Below are 17,708 nucleotides of genomic sequence, written 5' to 3' on the forward strand. Positions count from 1 at the left end.
TGTCTAGCCCCTCCAGTTGGAAAAGTCTCCCCTAAAATGTAGCCAGTGGTCTGGAGATCGCAAGAACAGAATGTACAATTATTCATATTAGCAGCAGCAGCAGCAGCAGCAGCAGTAGTAGTAGTAGTAGTAGTAATGGTGGTGGTGGTGGTGGTGGTGGTGGTAGTAGTAGTAGTAGTAGTAGTAGTAGTAGTAGTAGTAGTAGTAGGAAGATGAGGAGGAGGTGGTTCATTTGAATGAGAACCCAATGAACTGCAGGCTGAAGTTACCCCTCTACTGCAGCCCAAGATCCTCCGTACAGGGGACAGGGAGGGAACTGAGAGACGTCTGTATAACCAGGCATTTCCCTTAGCCAGTTATATCAGTGCCATCACATGAAGGCATCCCTCTCCACAACCAGAAAGGAATAAACTTTTTTAGTACAAGGGATCTTTCCTAAAGTGGTTAATATTCCCTGGCAGTACTAAAAAGACATCTGGAAAAATATTATCCAATCATTGAAAAGAATAAAGGAGGTTGTTTCTAATCCCTTCCGTAAAGAGGTCCTTCGGAAGTTTAATATAAATGCCTGGCGGTAGCAAAAATAAAATATAATAAGACGTAACTGTACTCAAGTCATTTACCGCTTCTTTCTGGTGATATTATTTTCTTGATATATCCAGACATTTCAGTCACATTAGGACAGACTTTTTGAACTGGAGAAGTATGATATAACCTTCGTTAACCCGAAACTACCAGAGGTCTGTCCAAAGTTGAATAAATTCGTCCAGTGTAGTAAAATTTAGTATGAAATCCATCAGATTATATCGGTCTCTGTCTCTGTCTGTCTGTCTGTCTGTCTGTCTGTCTGTCTCTCTCTCTCTCTCTCTCTCTCTCTCTCTCTCTCTCTCTCTCTCTCTCTCTCTATATATATATATATATATATATATATATATATATATATATATATATATATATATAAACTAAGGAGGAGTAAAGAAAAAATGGGAAACATAATACTCCATCTGCTGGCTATAATTGGAAATATCCTGGACAGGGACTGAGGCACAAGGAATCCGGGAAGTTTGATTGATTACCTTAATTATAAAAACGGCGGAGAGAATAAGGCCACCCGATTAATAGAAATCGATGTGGCCCCAATGTGAGGCACAACACAGTGGCCGCGCACAACTGATGATAGTGACGATGATAATTATGATGATGCCGAGTTGTGCAGCAACACACCTCCTCCAGTACTCTGAGATACATGCTTCAGGCCTTCCCATACACATCTCCTTTGCTATGAAAAAAAAAAAAAAAAAAAAAACTGAATTATGAACACTGTAGTTCTGAGCATTAAAACCCTTGACTCCAATAACGTATTTCTTTAATTCCGACTATAAACTTTTTTTTTTAAAGCGAAAATTCTCTCTCTCTCTCTCTCTCTCTCTCTCTCTCTCTCTCTCCCTGTATGTGTGTGTATGTGTGTGTGTGTGTGTGTGTGTGTGTGTGTGTGTGTGTGTGTGTGTGTGTGTGTGTGTGTGTTGTCGTTTTTGTATTCATTTCTGTGACTTTTAAACTAAAATTGTCCCGAAGTTCACATCTGGGATACCTTCCCTGCCAATTCCAAACCATTTTACATGGAACTGAGTACAAGCCCGCACGGGAATTAAACGCGCCAGACGCATCACACCCTCTGGCGAATGTGGCAGTTTCATCGTCACATCATGCTTTGTGTTAAACTCTCGGTGGGATTGGCGCTATCATAAGACCTCCTCCTACATTACATATGATAATCTGTGTAATTGATGGTGATACTGATGACATGCTAAAAAATACTGATATGGGCAAAATTATTCGGTAAGGAGGATATGTTTGAAGTTTCTATGATGGAGAGGGAGGCCATGCATTGGTACCGATATGACAGGGCGGCTTCGTTGTTCACTTGCATAAATGTCCCTCAGCTCCCTCCCTATCCCATAAAAGACAATGGACTACAGCAGGACACCCGTGGCCTTCAGCCCACTGTGCTCACGTTCAGATGAGCCTCGAGTTGCAGCTACTACTACTACTACTACCAACGAAAATTATATTATTAGCTTTGTACAGTATACAGTAGAGCTTTTCTTCACGGTTGCATGAGACCAGCGACTTTTAGCTGCCATTTTCTACAGTTATGTCTTACATAGGGTGGTCCATACATAACGCTGCTCTTTCACTCTGCCGAGCAATTTTTCGTGTGCTGCAGGGACGGCTCAATCAGAGTGATCAGTGTCTATCCTACATCATTTATCCATTTCCTACTCGAACGTCCACACCAGCATACTGAGGCGTCCCTGCAATACATAAGAAACCAACAGGTGAGTTTCTTGTGCAGAGCTATTTGTGGACCACCTTGTCAATTCTATTCCGACAACCACCAAACAACTTACTTCAGTTTCATTACCTGGCGAAGGTCATGTGTAGCACTTCTTATGGTTCTGTTGGGGCAGTGATGTCGTTTTTATTTTATTGTGACCTACCAAGGAATTTAATATTGTTTGATTACCTGACAGAACATCATGTAGGATCTCGTTTCGTGTGCGGGCAGTGACAATGCTTTTTTATTAAAGAACAGAATAGAGGAAGGAAAAACAAATGAATAAAAAAATCTAATCCATACACCAGATTACTGTCGTCCTCCATTCATAAAAAATCTGTAACAGTTGGACTTGAACAGCCGTAGGTTGAAGTTTGGGGTAAACTATTTTAGGGATGCGGGTTCCAAAGAGATGCAGTTCGGGAAATACAAGAATTCTGAGTGGGAGAAATTCTGCAGTATGGCAGTGTGACAGTCCATTCATGAGCGCCACCAGATGCTCATGTAGTGCGGGGGAAGGCATGGAGAGGTAGCACAATGGATGCAACTTCGACTGATCATTTGTCATGAAAGTATCTATAAAATAATGCAAGGGAAGCAACATTCTTACTTGAAGGTGAGGTAGTTCATTTGTAGTAGTAGGGGTATTAATAATTATAACAACCTTGTTCCGAATTTTGTCTAGTTGTTTTAGTGCAACCTCTCCACATTCATTCCACAAGGGTGAGCAATATACCAGCTGAGACCACACATGACGTACAAATCATACCTAGCTGCTCGTCAGTGAAGAAGTTGCGGACTCCATACAATAACCCAAGTTTCTTTGAAGCGGTTTTAGCAAGTGAGCTGACATCAAAGGTCCAGCTGAGAGTATTAAGTGAAACACCGAGAAGTTCAATACTTTTAGAAGTAGGAATATTAGTACCATTGAAGGTAATATAGGAATCAGACAATATCTGTATATTAGTAAATTGTATATATTTGGTTTTACTAGCATTAAATGAGACAATATCATATTGTCCCCATTCAGTGATCTTAGATAAGTCTTGATTTATGGAGATTGCTGTACTGAGTTGTGAGTTAGAGAGATTGAACTTTGTGAATGGGTGTTAAAGTGTGAATGAACTGTGAAGTGTCGAGTCATCTGGATATGAATGGGTGGAATTATGGGTGACAGATAAGAGATCAATATGAATTAGGAATAGGGTTGGATCCAGAACTGATCCTTGTGGCACGCCAGCATTAATCGAGTGGAAATTGGAATATCGATTATCTACTTTAACGTTTATCATTCTGTCGCTAAGACATGAGGAAATCAGAGGAACGAAAGACGTTAGGCCATGGCAAGGGAGTTTGGACAGCAGGGAACATTGCCACACTGTGTCAAAAGATTTAGAAATATTAAGGGCTCCTGCATGAGTTTCTCCATGTTGGTCAATAGGAGCCCCCACAAACTGGAAAAAGATGCCACCACTCGCCAAACTACTTAATGTAAAATGCAAAAGTGGGGTCAACTTGAATTACCTTCTGTAATACAATTTTTGTGTTATTTTACTGAAATTAAGATATTTTTTTAGTTATCTACATATAATACTGGAGAAAAAATGGCTTCTTTACCAAAATATAATAGAAATGGAAGGTTGCGTCTATCTCAGTTTAGGAACAGTCTACATGCGATTATTATACTGCCTGAGTATTGATCACAGTCATTTTTTTAGGTGATGAATGTACATCTGTAAGGAAAAATTGTAAACTGGCATAAAGAAATTGTATCTTACACAAGAAATGAAGGAAATATGGTACTTAAACAATCGAAGATCTTATGAACCCACTGAACTCATATGGAGGCGCTTTCTTATCGGTAGCGTGGCGTAGTTTGTGCGGCCGCCGCCAGGGGCCCAGGGCGGCGCTAATGGTGTGTATACACCACATCTAACTCCCACGCCTTTTGAATTTACCCGATGATTCAGGAAAATATAGTTTCATGGTCCACTGCCCAGGTAAAATATATTTGGAAAAATAGACTGTAGCAGAACTGAGACGTTTTCTCAAAGCAAGAGGAATATCATGCTTTTAAAAATTCGGGTCGGCTGATCTCGGCCCCGTAAGATTTCGGCCGTACAGTTCTTACTATTATTAAGTGTATAATGGATAGAATCATGTCAGGATTTGCCAGATGAAAGATTACGATCTTTGGGAACTGTATGATATATTTTTCCAACAACTGAGATTCATAACACTTGGTAAAAATGTGCTGAATGCAAAAAACACACAATAAGCTTTCATGCTTTTTAGTACACTCCATGGAGAGCTTTTCAGCGCAAATCTCATGTAAAGCATCAGTAAAATATCTATGATGAATATAACACTGGTATAATGCTTTATGCATGAGTAATAATCCCGACAGAAATTTTTTTAAAGGAAGGTATACAAGCTCTGGGTGGGTAGTAACCTCACGCAATTTAGTGATCCGGCGAACACTGGCAACTTACAGAAGTTTGTGGGGGCTCTATTGACTTATGGTTATGGTCCTTTCACCGCAAGAAGTCCGTTCAGGGTGGGGCCCACCTGGTGAATCACCTCTAGCGATGCTGCCAAATCAACCGTAGTACATGCCTCTCTCTCTCTTATTTCCTATCTATGTGCTATTTGAAATTGTTTTTTATATTCTGTATATAGTAAAGGAAGCTATATAGTACACTGAGTATCACTTTTTAGAATTATAACAACGATTTGAATGAATTCTATGACACGTGGCAGGGCTTTTTTCCCATGTTGCCACGCCGTAGAATTGCCAATTTGACCACCAATTATCGGATTATCACCAACCCCCATCCCACCTGTTTCTCTCTCCCTCTCTCTCTCTCTCTCTCTCTCTCTCTCTCTCTCTCTCTCTCGTCAATATAACAGAAAGTTCTGATGACGAAGAAAATTATGATTAAAGATCAGAGAGAGGATTAGGCCGACAGGGGAAACCTCTTAAAAATAAAACGCGCCTAGACTTTTACCTCATAAGTGGTGTGGAAAAAAAATTGGAAATAAATAATATATATACAATATATATATATATATATATATATATATATATATATATATATATATATATATATATATATATATATATAGAGAGAGAGAGAGAGAGAGAGAGAGAGAGAGAGAAAAAAAAACAGGTGTGATGGGGGTAGGTAGTGATAATCCGATAATTGGTGGTCAAATTGGCAACGTCGCACTCGGGGGAATTCCAAATTCTGCCACCCCCTGAACGGACTTCTTGCGGTGAAAGGACCATAGTAAGAGTCAGGAGATTGAGTTTATCAATAGTGGATCTTTCGTGGAGAAAACCATACTGTCTATCACTAATTAAATTGTTGGATTCAAGATGTTTAAGTATGTGCTTATTAATTACAGTCTCATATACTTTACCAAGAGAAGACATGATAGTTATTGGTCTGTAATCAGAGGGATCAGATGAACTTCCTTTCTTCGGAACTAGGTAGATATTGGTTTCTTCTCAAGAATCAAGGAATAAAGAAGTACGTAAAGTACGTATGCATAGTCTGAATAATTGAGGACCTCCCTAAGAACCGACGTAAGCACCACTTAAAAATGGAGAAAATCGCAATTAAAGTTTTCCATACTACACTCTTCAGTAACTCAAGAACAATAGGTCCGATCAACATGAATTTTAAAATAAACAAAGCCCTGTCCTCCCTCTACAAAATATTGAAAAATGAATGAATTTATATGATCATGTATTTTTTTATACAGCACAAACCTAGGGGGTATACTTTGGAACATAACAACACTATTAGGCTATCATAAAACCTTAAAATAAGGTAAGTACAAACATAACGTTTAAAAATAATTCAAACGTGAAAAATGTTCTTTTGTTTGTTTGTATGATTGCATAGTTGTATGTATGCATGTATGTATTTATGTATATTTATGTATACATAAAATAAATGGTGATTAACTCCAAAAATACCTTGTTAAGTGTGTTCCTGTCTGTATTATGTTTGTATGTTAGTGTGATTGAGTGTATGCATGTATGTCTGTATGTATGTTTTCTTGTATACATACATAACATTGTTGAAGTAATCCCAGAATGCATAATGTGTGCCTGTCTGTATTTCTGTACGTAAGTCAGTATGTATGCATGTATGTTGGTATGCATACAATGTGTTTGTATGTCTGTATGCATGAATGTATAGGTGTATGTATGCATGTATGTATGTAACCTATGTATTTTTATGTATACAATAATAATATTAATTATTCCCGAAAATAGTGTGTTTGTAACTATTATGTTTCTATTACTATGTATGTGTGTATGCATGTACCAGTATGTCTTTATGTGTTTTTATGTTTTGTATGTTCCTTTAACAATACAAACTTAAACTCTTAATATCCCAAAATGTGTATGAACAGTATGTATGGTTGTATGATTCTATGTATGCATGACTTCCTGTATTCTTTTCATGAGTGCTTGTATGTATGTATGTATCCTTCTTGAACACTGTAAAATCCAAGGAAGTTGCAATAAACATGGAATGCACGCACACACGTGGCTGAAAACAAAGCAGTATAAACAGGTCAGCTGTGTGCAGGGGTAGCAAACTAGCACCCACATAGCAAGATATGCATTGAAGAAACGATTAGAATCGTGATTTTTTTCTTCTATTTCGATGAAATAAATATTATCTCATGCCGAAAAAAGAAAAAAATATAGGTAAAAATCACCATAATACCAACCCAGGAATGAAGTAGCAAATGCATAGTAAGACCCGCTCTATTTAGCGCATGAAGCGTAAAATTGGTAACTCGAGACGTGGGTTAGCGTGGCTGCCCGACACCGAACGCCGTTGTTTGACGGCGCTATGACCCCATTTTTGCCTTCTAGCGGTTGCTACCCTGTTCCATTTCAAGCTATTTGGAGTGAAATAACGGCGTATACGACTTTGGAGGTTGTAGCAGCATGGTAGAGGACTCCACTGACACAGAAAACGGGAAGTTGAGGAGCCTGGTCGATACGTCGTTGTTTTAGGTAGGTCCTCAATTTAGCTAGAACAGGAGCAGGTTCAGGGGAACACGTTTTCAAAACAATTGGAGGAATTCCATCTGGGCTTCGAGCTTTATTAGTTGGTTAATTGTCAATGGATCTCGCATGTCTAGTGTGTATCTCAAGTGGAGCAATTTTTGGAAAGTCAGGTTCTAGTACAGGGGCGTTCTGGCTGACTTCCTCTTAATTTAGAATTACTGGCAAATGTATTGACAAAGGATTTTCGCTTTACAACGTAGGTCATTTGTAATGTTACCACCTGAAGATATTAGTGGAGGAATGGATGATGGCTTGTTAAAGATATTAAAGAAAGAAATGAGAGAAAACCAGAATATTCTATCATTAGGACTGTTTAATAATTTGGATGCTTCATTGTGAAGGAAAATTGATTTAGCGACAATTATTATTATTATTATTATTATTTTTTTTTTTTTGGGGGGGGCGGTTTCTAGCAATTTTTAATTGACTGAGGAATTCAGGTATTTTATATTTTAAGCAAGAGTTATATGCAAATGACTTTTGATTTGTAGCTCTGGCACAACTGCTATCAAACCATTTTGGGGAGTCCGATCTCTTAGTGAAATGTTGACTTGGTATGAACAAGTCCATACCAGCTTGCACTAAGTCATTATGTGGGACTGAGCAGAACTGATGTCACTGGAGAAGAAAGACTGCCATGGAATATCTTCTAAAACCATCCCAGTCTGCCCTATCAAAGTACCATCTGGTCACCCCGATAGGTTCAGGCCGGGGAGGTTTGGGGGAACTGACGAACGAGGCTTTGATGAGATTGTGGCCGGAGGATCCAAGTGGTGACCTGTATTGATCTGGATTATTTGTTAGGAACAGATCCATGAGATAGGCGTTATGGTCAGGATTATCTGGTATTCTGGTTGGTTGTTTTACCGATTGCGTGAAATTAAACGATTCTACAAACAGCTCACATTCTAGATCAGTATCGTCATTCCTGGCAGAATGCAATAACCATTCTACGTTATGAACATTAAAATCGCCCAAAACGGTAATTTCAGTGGTATGGGTGAGGTTAAGATTAGCCAACTGTATGGATATGGAGTCACATATGCTTGGCTCTGAAGAAGCATTAGGGGAGAATAGACTACGCAGATATACTTGGTAATATTTAGATAATGTAGATTATATAGCGAATAATAAAAATTAACTGAAGTGAAATTCAAAACCGTGTCAACTGTAAATTCAGATTTGATATAAGTTTGTGAGGAGCTGGTAACCAGGGAAAAAAAAAAAAAAGGATATGTTTCAGTAGAGGGAGGGTTTGGGGTTCTGTGAGGAACAGGGCTAGAGGGAATATTGATTGGAGGAAGAAGTGAACGGAATTCAGATTGGTACTAAGACTACGGATATTAGTGAAATAAAAGACAGAACCTGCGCTTCTCCACTCACGAGCATGAACAGTGTGTGCAAGAGCCGCTGTCGGCACCGTTGCTTGATACCGACCAAGAGGACCCTATGCCGCCAGCCCTACCCCGCCGGTGGTGGCAGTCCGAGATAGCACCAGATTTGCAGATACTAAAGCAGCGGCAATGCTAAGAGGGGATGGAAATAGAAGATGTGATGTCTAATGTGCATGTAATGTGTTGTAGACAATAGAAGGTAGTGCTATTATGAGAGAATGCTGACCTACTCTGTGTTAATGAAAGCACTAAAAATGTTCAGTAAAGGGACATGGTCAGGAAGAGGTCCTGAGGGCTAGTGAAACGGGAGCTCCAACTCTCCCTGTCACCAGCTTGCCATCCACCCCGGGAGTACCTCCCTGTTCGACTGGTGCTATAGTCTACTCCATATTCTCCTCTTACTGTAACTTGGCCTAGAATTACCACTCTCCATGTTAAATGCTGAGCTAGAACAAGAGACTAATACAAGAATATGATGCTAGTCACGAAGAAGTGCCAGAGAAAAGATGTGAAGCATTGTCTTTTCTGTCCCGGAGTTAGGGAAACAAGCTGCATATGGACGAAAATCTGGACCAAGTTACGATATATGTCCTAAGCCGGCAGGGAGCGATCAACGCGAGGGAGCAGTAGTGCGGAGGGAGGTGGAAGAGAAAGAAAAAGGATGATAATGATGATGATGATGATGATGTACAGTCCCGGCCAGTAGGTCTTTTATTCTCACTCAATAATTTCCTAAAATTACTTAGATCTTAGTAAACTAATTATACCCTGTTTACTTGAACCAGGCGTAAAATTATCATTCTCTCTCTCTCTCTCTCTCTCTCTCTCTCTCTCTCTCTCTCTCTCTCTCTCACTGGGTTAAAGCGACTGGAGACAACAAACAGTTATTCCTTCCCCTATTAAAAGTTGTTGCGACGAGAGAGAGAGAGTAGCGAAATAATTACTCGTTTTCGTATAATGGCAGGTGAAGAGAGACAGACAGACACAGAGGAGTGAAGAAAATGTTCATTTTCACATACTGACTGGTGGAGAGAGAGAGAGAGAGAGAGAGAGAGAGAGTAACGAAATACATACTCATTTTCATATATTGACAGGTGGCGACAGACAGACAGACAAACAGACAGACTGACAGACAGATAGACAGATTCAGACAGATAGAGACAGACTGGTAGACGGACAGACAGACTGAGATGTGAGAAAAATATACATGTTCACATATTACAGGTGGAGAGAGAGAGAGAGAGAGAGAGTGTAACAACATCAAACAATTACTCACCAAACTTGGCCTCTTCTCTGTCCGTCTCTCAGTTCTTGCTAATTGTTTCCTTCCCAGTGACGGCGGGGCCAATTCCAACCCTCCCCCCCCCCATCCTTCACCCCAACCCTACCCCCTTATCCAATACCTTTCTTCCCCTCACCCCCACTCCGCAGTCACCATTCCCATCTTCCTCACCCCTCTCCCGTTTCTCAACTCCAATTCCATTCCTCACCCTCAACCCCACTCGTCCTCCAATCCACCCCTCATCCCATCTCTCATCCTCCACCATTCGCCCTCCCCACCTTTCATCCCATTCATTTCATCCTCACCTCTTCCACCCCCCCCCTCTCATCCCTCTCTTCTCCCAGGCCCTCATTCCACCTTTCACCCTTCCAGTCACCAGTCTCTCCCTCACCCTCAGCTTCAGCTCCGCCCCTCACCCCTCCCCACTCATCATCCTTTTCTGCTCCCCAACTCCCTCCGCCTACCTCACATTCCTTATCCTTTCCCAGCACCCCGTTCCTTCACCAACTCCAGTCCCCCCGCATCCTACCTCCTCTTTCCCCCATGATTTAATACACAGCCGATATTATTATAACTTTGGCTTAAAATTTGGAGAGGACGGAGGAGTTAGGCGGAGAAAATTGGAGTGAAGTAGAAAATGGGAGAGAAACTGGGAGGAAAGGAGAGAAAATGAGAGTTGTATAATTTGAGAGGGAAGTACAAAAATGGAAGAAAGTAGGAGGGAAAACCGGAGAAGAGGAGAGAAGGCGAAAAGAAAGTAGGAAAGAAACTGGGAGGGAAGTAGAAATTGAAAAAGAAGTGGGGAAAAAAGTGGGAGGAAAGAAAATGGGGAGGAAGTAAGAGAAAATGAGTGGAAGGTAGAAAACATAGGCGGATCTGGACGGCTATTCAGGGGGGAGGGGGGCAAGCAAGGGAGGGGTGCCATAGACAGCTATTCTGGGAGAGGGGGCAAGCAAGAAAGGGGCCCCCTCTAGTAGCTTATTTAAATTTTCACTACTAATTACGTATATCTAATTTTTATGAGTAACTTTTGGAAGGTTAGGCTAGACATACAGTGAACGTTTTCTATAGGAAAACGTTCACTAACGTCTCCATCTCCACACCCACACAAACACAGGTATTAAAAGATATTTCTTGTGTGCGGCATCTATATGTCTGGGTAAGGTTGAGGTGCCCGACGCTTCTTCTTGCCCATGGTCCTAGGAGTTGAAAGGAACAAGAGGCGCAGCAAACAACCGGAAGGAATTACAGAGGGGCGCCAACATACCTCCTGGGGGGGGCCATGGCCCCAATGCCCTCCCCCCCTAAATCCGCCAATGGTAGAAAACAGGAGGAAAATAGATGGGAAGGAGACAAAATGAGAGTAAAATATAATACAAACAGAAGGAAAATATAACGTAAATAGACAGTATGAAATTAGTAAAGTTATATGCGTTATGAGTCTGTGGGAGTTTGCGTTTCCCGTGGTCACCTTAACCCCTTTATTCCAGTCCAGACTTGATTCATGCTCTTTCCAAACGATTTTAATAGACGGAGAGAAGACTTTTCGATGTGGAGGGATAAAAATAATCCAGATAAGCCCTTCAGTACTGCGGATCCTTCGTAAATTGATATAAATCGTCATTAGCCCTTTCAGTAAGAACAGACTTTCCTGAAGTTTAAGAAACACCTTTGGAAGTAACAAGAGTACGTCATCTGATTCTGTATGTTGAGACTGGGAAGGAAGAGAAAGAATGGATTTTGACTAAACATTCCTCTTTTCTTCTTCACAGATCACGGAAATTGCTTTAAAATTTCGTTAGCCGAAGAAGTATGTGTGTGTGTGTGTGTGTGTGTGTGTGTGTGTGTGTGTGTGTGTGTGTGTGTGTGTGTGTGTGTGTGTGTGTGTTTTTCACAAGGCAGCGAGTGCTTGAGATCAGAAGAGAAAATCCATAACTCCAGTTCTTGATTTCAAGTTTGTTGATCGAGAGTTCAAGAAGCACAAAGAAAAAAAAATCAGAACATCACTTGTCGACAAGAGGGGAAGAATAATTTGCATGTATTTTTATTTCCCTGGTATTCTTTGGCTCGTTTTGCTAGCATAGTTTTGAAATTTGCAAGAAGCCTGAAATAAATTAACGAAGAAACGCGGTATCGGAGTGGGTACCATTGCTAGCTACGAAGCTGCTGCTCCGATAGCACCAGGGTTTGCGTCCTGGTGCGGGCACCTGGCGCCATTCGACTAAGGTGTCCGTCCAACCTTTGTGGGTTGTAAAGCTAAATAAACACCTACGGTAACACCTAAAGGGGATAGCTTTGAGAATGTGGATGATGCAGCGGCCTTGTATCCCAGGACAGTGGATGAAAAGCTCGCTAGGAGTTCATAGATCCTGAGTTTCGGAGATGACCACCACGGCTAAGAACCTCAATGCATATGCCTCGTCCTTTGTCTTTACCTTACTTCGTAGATTAATTACGTATCTTTTAAGCTACAGACTAGTTTGAATTACACCCCATCAGTCAGGTGACGTATTATAATACTTGCTTGTGCCAGACTGTTCAATTCAGTAATAAGAACACTTTAATAGAGAAGTGAATTAATGAAGATTATATGCCGCTTGAAGTCAAAATATCTCCCAGACTGAATAGTCCTTTGTAGATAAGAATAAAAAAATTACGTCATCCGTCTAGAATTGTTAAATTACTGATCTACCACAGCCTGCTTGCATTAAAAAAAATATCAAAGCATGACTTTTTTTTTTTTTTTTTTTTTTTTTTTTATATATTCCGCTTGGTTCCCCGAACGGCGAGGCTGGGCGAATTTCAGCAAGGCAGCAAAAACTGTGTGAAGCAGCGTGGAGTGGCCCCGCCCTCCGCCCCACGAGCATTAACTTTTCTCTCCCAAGTATGATCCCTCTTACTTCATTATCGAAAGCCCTAATTTAACCAACCTAACCGAGAAAAAAACTAACTTAGGCGTATCCTAACAGACTAACCTAATCGAACTAACCTAACCTAAGCGTACCAAAACAGACTAAACTAGCCCAACTCAACCCAACCTAACCCATCCCAGCTCAGCCCAGCCCAGCCCAACTCAGCCTTATCCAACCCAACCCAGGAAAGTCCAACCAGACCCAAACATAACTTAATCAAACCTAAAACAAACCCAAAGATACTAACCTAACCCAACTCAGACCTTCCTGGAAAATAAAGGTAACCACCCTCTCCTGTTTGCCTGCATTCCACCACGCCTCTCGTCCTCTTACATGTATTTTTAAACCCCGCCTCCCCCAACCCCGAGCCGGTTTTTGTTAATCCACACGTTTGTTTATATACATCATTTTTCATACAGCCGCAAAACCTGTATATGGAAATTTGTCTGAGGATGCATTTAGCAGTCTCAACCGTGAGGTGAATAAAACCGTCTTGTATTAGAGGTAAAGATGAGGATCAAAGCAGTTTTGGTCGGACTGGTTAGCAAGCCTAACAACAGCCAATAATTCAAAGTGGAGATGGGAGAGTCTTTTATTTCGAGGTGGACTCACTCAGCCTGCTGATGATGAGGATGGTTATGATCATGGCGTGGTTAAAGCATCTGTCTCGCCAAGAATATGCCGTGAGATTCTTTTGGTATACACTTGGAACTAATATACTCAAAGCACAGTTGTAATGTTAGTGTCACTGTAGATGACATTGGATCAGACAACGCCATAAACTCTTTAATGCATTTCAAAATATGCAGTAAGTTGAAATGTCTCATACACACCCGTGGTTAACAGTTGCTCAATTTAAGATCTTTACAGCAAGGGTTGGGCCGGGGGACGGGATCTCTCCTAAAATGAATACAACTGCTTTTGGTAGCACTGAGTATGACTATTCAAGCAGACAACTTGCTCCCAAGCTGGACATATCACATATCACATATACTGCAATATGGTGATGATGATGATGATGATGATGATGATGATGATGATGATGACTACTCATTATTATTATTATGTGTCGCCTTTATGTGGCGTATACTGTACGTAGCATATTAAAGTGGGTGCAAAAGGTGGGCCAGCAGCAGGTATAGCTAGACCGCCCGGCACCAGAATCAGCTGGACAGATGTGCGACTAGGCCAGCTACGTGACACCCTTGTCCCAACCGTAATAAGCCAGGGTGCCGTGAATTTCTCACCATTTACACAGTGCAGCTCCCACACTAGCGTTCTGAAGAAGGGAACAAAAATGAGGTAGTTTACATGTATGTGACACGTAGACACAAAAATTTCCTGGAACAGAACAGTGGTGAAGTCGGAGTGTCGGGGTGATGAATGGAATGAGTATTAAAGTGGATGAGATATAACTCTCCCAGTATGATGCAAGCCGATATGGTCACTTGGCCACAGGACCACGATGGCCAGCCGCTGCCCACCGATTGTAAGACCCTATTTTTGCACTTGGAGGGCAGTCTTGAGTAATGTGAGCTATTGCGTTGGTTTGTTGTAAGTTATCCAAATTGTGGGGTTTGATCTTGTGAATCCCCTCCTTTTCCCGTCGCCACAAAGGATGAGATTATAATCTTATTGTCAGATCGGGCTTTTTGGTGACCATTCTGTCAAACCTGGCCACCTAAATAGTCGACAGACTTTTCGTTCACGTATCGCAAAGTACAGGGGATGCTTTGTCCCATTCTTGAGGCAAATGGACATATTTTTAAAAAGCAGATATTTCGACGAAACGGACACCACTTCCGTAAGAGACACATGTTTATTCTGGTAACTCAGAACATACTATGCAGTACTTTGTCTACTTTACATCGATCTAAATTTGCAATCTCTACATCTTGACCTGTGAGCTGTAAAAAGGAATGAATACTTGAATATGGTGCTAGTCAAGAAGTGCTTTGGAGATGATGTAAAACCGTAGTATTATCTTAGTCTGACGCTAAGCTGGAGGAAAGAGACTGCAAAAGGACGAAAACGTCCGTTATGTTAAGGAGTATCAAGGCCTTTGCTAGACTGACAGTGTGATGGAAAAAATATAGTGTAAGGGAAAGATGCAAAAATGGTCATGCGACCGATTGAGCGACGTTTTGTGAAATGACGTAGTGTTCAACAATATTAAGGAAACCCTTTATGATCTGTATTATTTTCGGACATTTTTTACACGTTGCAAAGCAGAAAGCTAATTGACATACGAAAAGTCCTGCACTTTCGTACTGTTCTGTGATTTTTCTTTGGATTTCACGTCAAAAGATAGATATTGGTGCACATAACGTAAAAGAAGCATGCTGAAGGATACATGCTGAGACCGACTACCTGTTATATAATCAGGATTTCAGTTTTTTTTTTTTTTTCTAAACGGATTGCACTAAGCCAGTGAAACTGGCAACGCTAAGGTGACTGGTTTCTTGCAGTGAACTGGTTTCACGTCCAGATGAGCCTATGGCCACAACAGTAGCAACAGCTGCTACCTATATCCCACCAACCTAACTTTTCCTTTTTACCCATCCCACCCACTCCTCCGCGTCCTTTTTTTTTTTTTTTTTTTTTTTCATTTTTTTTTTTTTTACCCTCCCACTAACTATTGTTTCTCGTCCGCAGGTTTATGGCGGTGCTAATCTGCCTCATCTTCAGCGTCCTGTCCACCATCACCCAGTATGAGGACTTCGCCAACGAGACTCTATTTTGGATGGTTAGTTGCTAATATTTCCTTGACTTAGGATATTTCGTAGCACCTCGTCTTCAGCGATTTGTTGTACTTTTTACAACACAACCCTCTCATCATATGAAAAAGTCTGGCATTCTGTCCCAGTAATACTACATTCGTTTTACTCTAACTTGGCCTAAAATTGCCATCTCTCCATCTTGATTGCTGAATTGTAGTAATAGATTAATACCAAATTATGATGCTAGTCACGAAATAGTGCTACAGAAAGGAGGTAGAGCCGTAGTGTTATCTTTTTCTGTCACTAAGCTACGTGAAATAAGCTGCAAAGGGACGAGAATCTGGGTCAGGTTAACGTGTAAGAGCTATAGTATATTTTATTCAGCCAGCGGTGAGTCATAGGAGCCTGAGAGTTAATGCCATCACCATTAATATCTGCCTGTGTCTTACTTAGGCAAACTATCGCCGTGTTTAGCATCGGCCTATGAGGTTTCGTAGTAACTTTTACTTAGCGATTTATTTTACCTTTTCCGCCTCAATATCATTTTATATTGTTACTGATACAGACTGTGATGATATTAAACTTACTGATAACATAAGACAGTTCAACTCTTTCACTCCGACTTTTTTGTGCCTCCAGACAGTTTTATTGAGCCTGGGAGACTTTTCGAGCTGCGGGAGTTAGATATAGCCTTCGTCAACTCGTGCACTACATCTCCACAATTTAAGTGAAATAATAAGGATATATTATAAATGAAATAAGAAATACGTCATTGGAGTGAGGTGTGAAGGCGTAATATGCAATTAAATCCCCAAGGAAAAGGTGCTACGAAATTTATGGCACGAGGGACACAGCACTTGGCTTTTATTAACAAGCCCATCTCCTGCCCTGTTTTCCGGGAAGTCACACATCCATCCACCCACCTAAAAAAGTCCAGCCACCTATCTCTCTCTCTCTCTCTCTCTCTCTCTCTCTCTCTCTCTCTCTCTCACACACACACACACACACACACACACACACATATTCATCCCTCCCTCCATCCTGCCCATTCTGCCCATCCCACCCACTTCACCCATCCCGCAAGTCCACCAGTCACCTTCCCCACCCTCTTGCCCACCGATCTACACACACACACACACACACACACACACACGAGAGATAGAGATGAAAAAGAGAGATGGGAGATAGAAATGAGAGAGAGAGAGAGAGAGAGAGAGAGAGAGAGAGAGAGAGAGAGAGATGGGGGCTGCACAGCAGTTTTATTAGGTTTTCACAGAGAAATGAAGAGAGAGAGAGAGAGAGAGAGAGAGAGAGAGAGAGAGAGGGAGAGAGAGAGGAGGGGGGGCACAGCAGTTTTTATTAGGTCTTCACACCAAAGTCTGGAGAGCTACTGTATTTTCTCTGTTTCTCCTTGTTTCAAACACATTTCGACTTGGTACCATTCCTTTATTTCCGCACCAGTTCTCTTCATATTTTGCACAGCTCTTCCTTGCGTCATTAGGCTCTCTTTATAATTTTTTGTATTTAGGCAATCAAAAGGGATTTATTGGATCAAACATCAAACTATATAAGCAAGCAAATCTGGGGTTCCAATGTTTTTGTGTATTCGATAATCATAGAGGCAATTTGCACAGAAACATGTCAGTGTACTGTGGCTGTGTAGAGACCAGCTTGCATTCCACTGGGAATGTTGCCATTCTTGTTGCTCCATAAACAGTAAGATATTGTGACTGAATAAATGAGTAGATTCGAGAGTAAGTTCAAGTGTTTGATCGAGTTAGTGATTGATTTGACCATAGATATATAAACCTAGGTGCCACATGACCTACTGATGAGGACTTTCATGCATGGTCGTGGGGAGTACGGACGTGTTTTTCTGGCTCTCCTCTAGCTTTCAGGGCTGCCTCACCGGCATTAGTTTTGTAAGTAGAGAGAATAAAAGTTAGGTTAGCTAGTACTAATTT

General features: G+C 41.1%; 1 protein-coding gene across 1 annotated transcript in view; it reads left to right on the top strand.

The window, feature by feature from the left end:
* The window catches only part of LOC145406698 (potassium voltage-gated channel subfamily KQT member 1-like), a 553,790-nt gene that overhangs the window by 44,802 nt on the left and 491,280 nt on the right, over positions 1-17,708 (top strand). Inside the window, exon 2 of the mRNA XM_080277799.1 lies at positions 15,680-15,770. Coding sequence (XP_080133925.1) covers positions 15,680-15,770 — 91 coding nt within the window. The remainder of the gene's footprint in view (positions 1-15,679; positions 15,771-17,708) is intronic.

This window comes from Coenobita brevimanus, chromosome 71 (genome assembly GCF_032717465.1).
Source record: "Coenobita brevimanus isolate Jiangsu-jjx chromosome 71, ASM3271746v2, whole genome shotgun sequence".
Taxonomy (NCBI): Eukaryota; Metazoa; Arthropoda; class Malacostraca; order Decapoda; family Coenobitidae; genus Coenobita; species Coenobita brevimanus.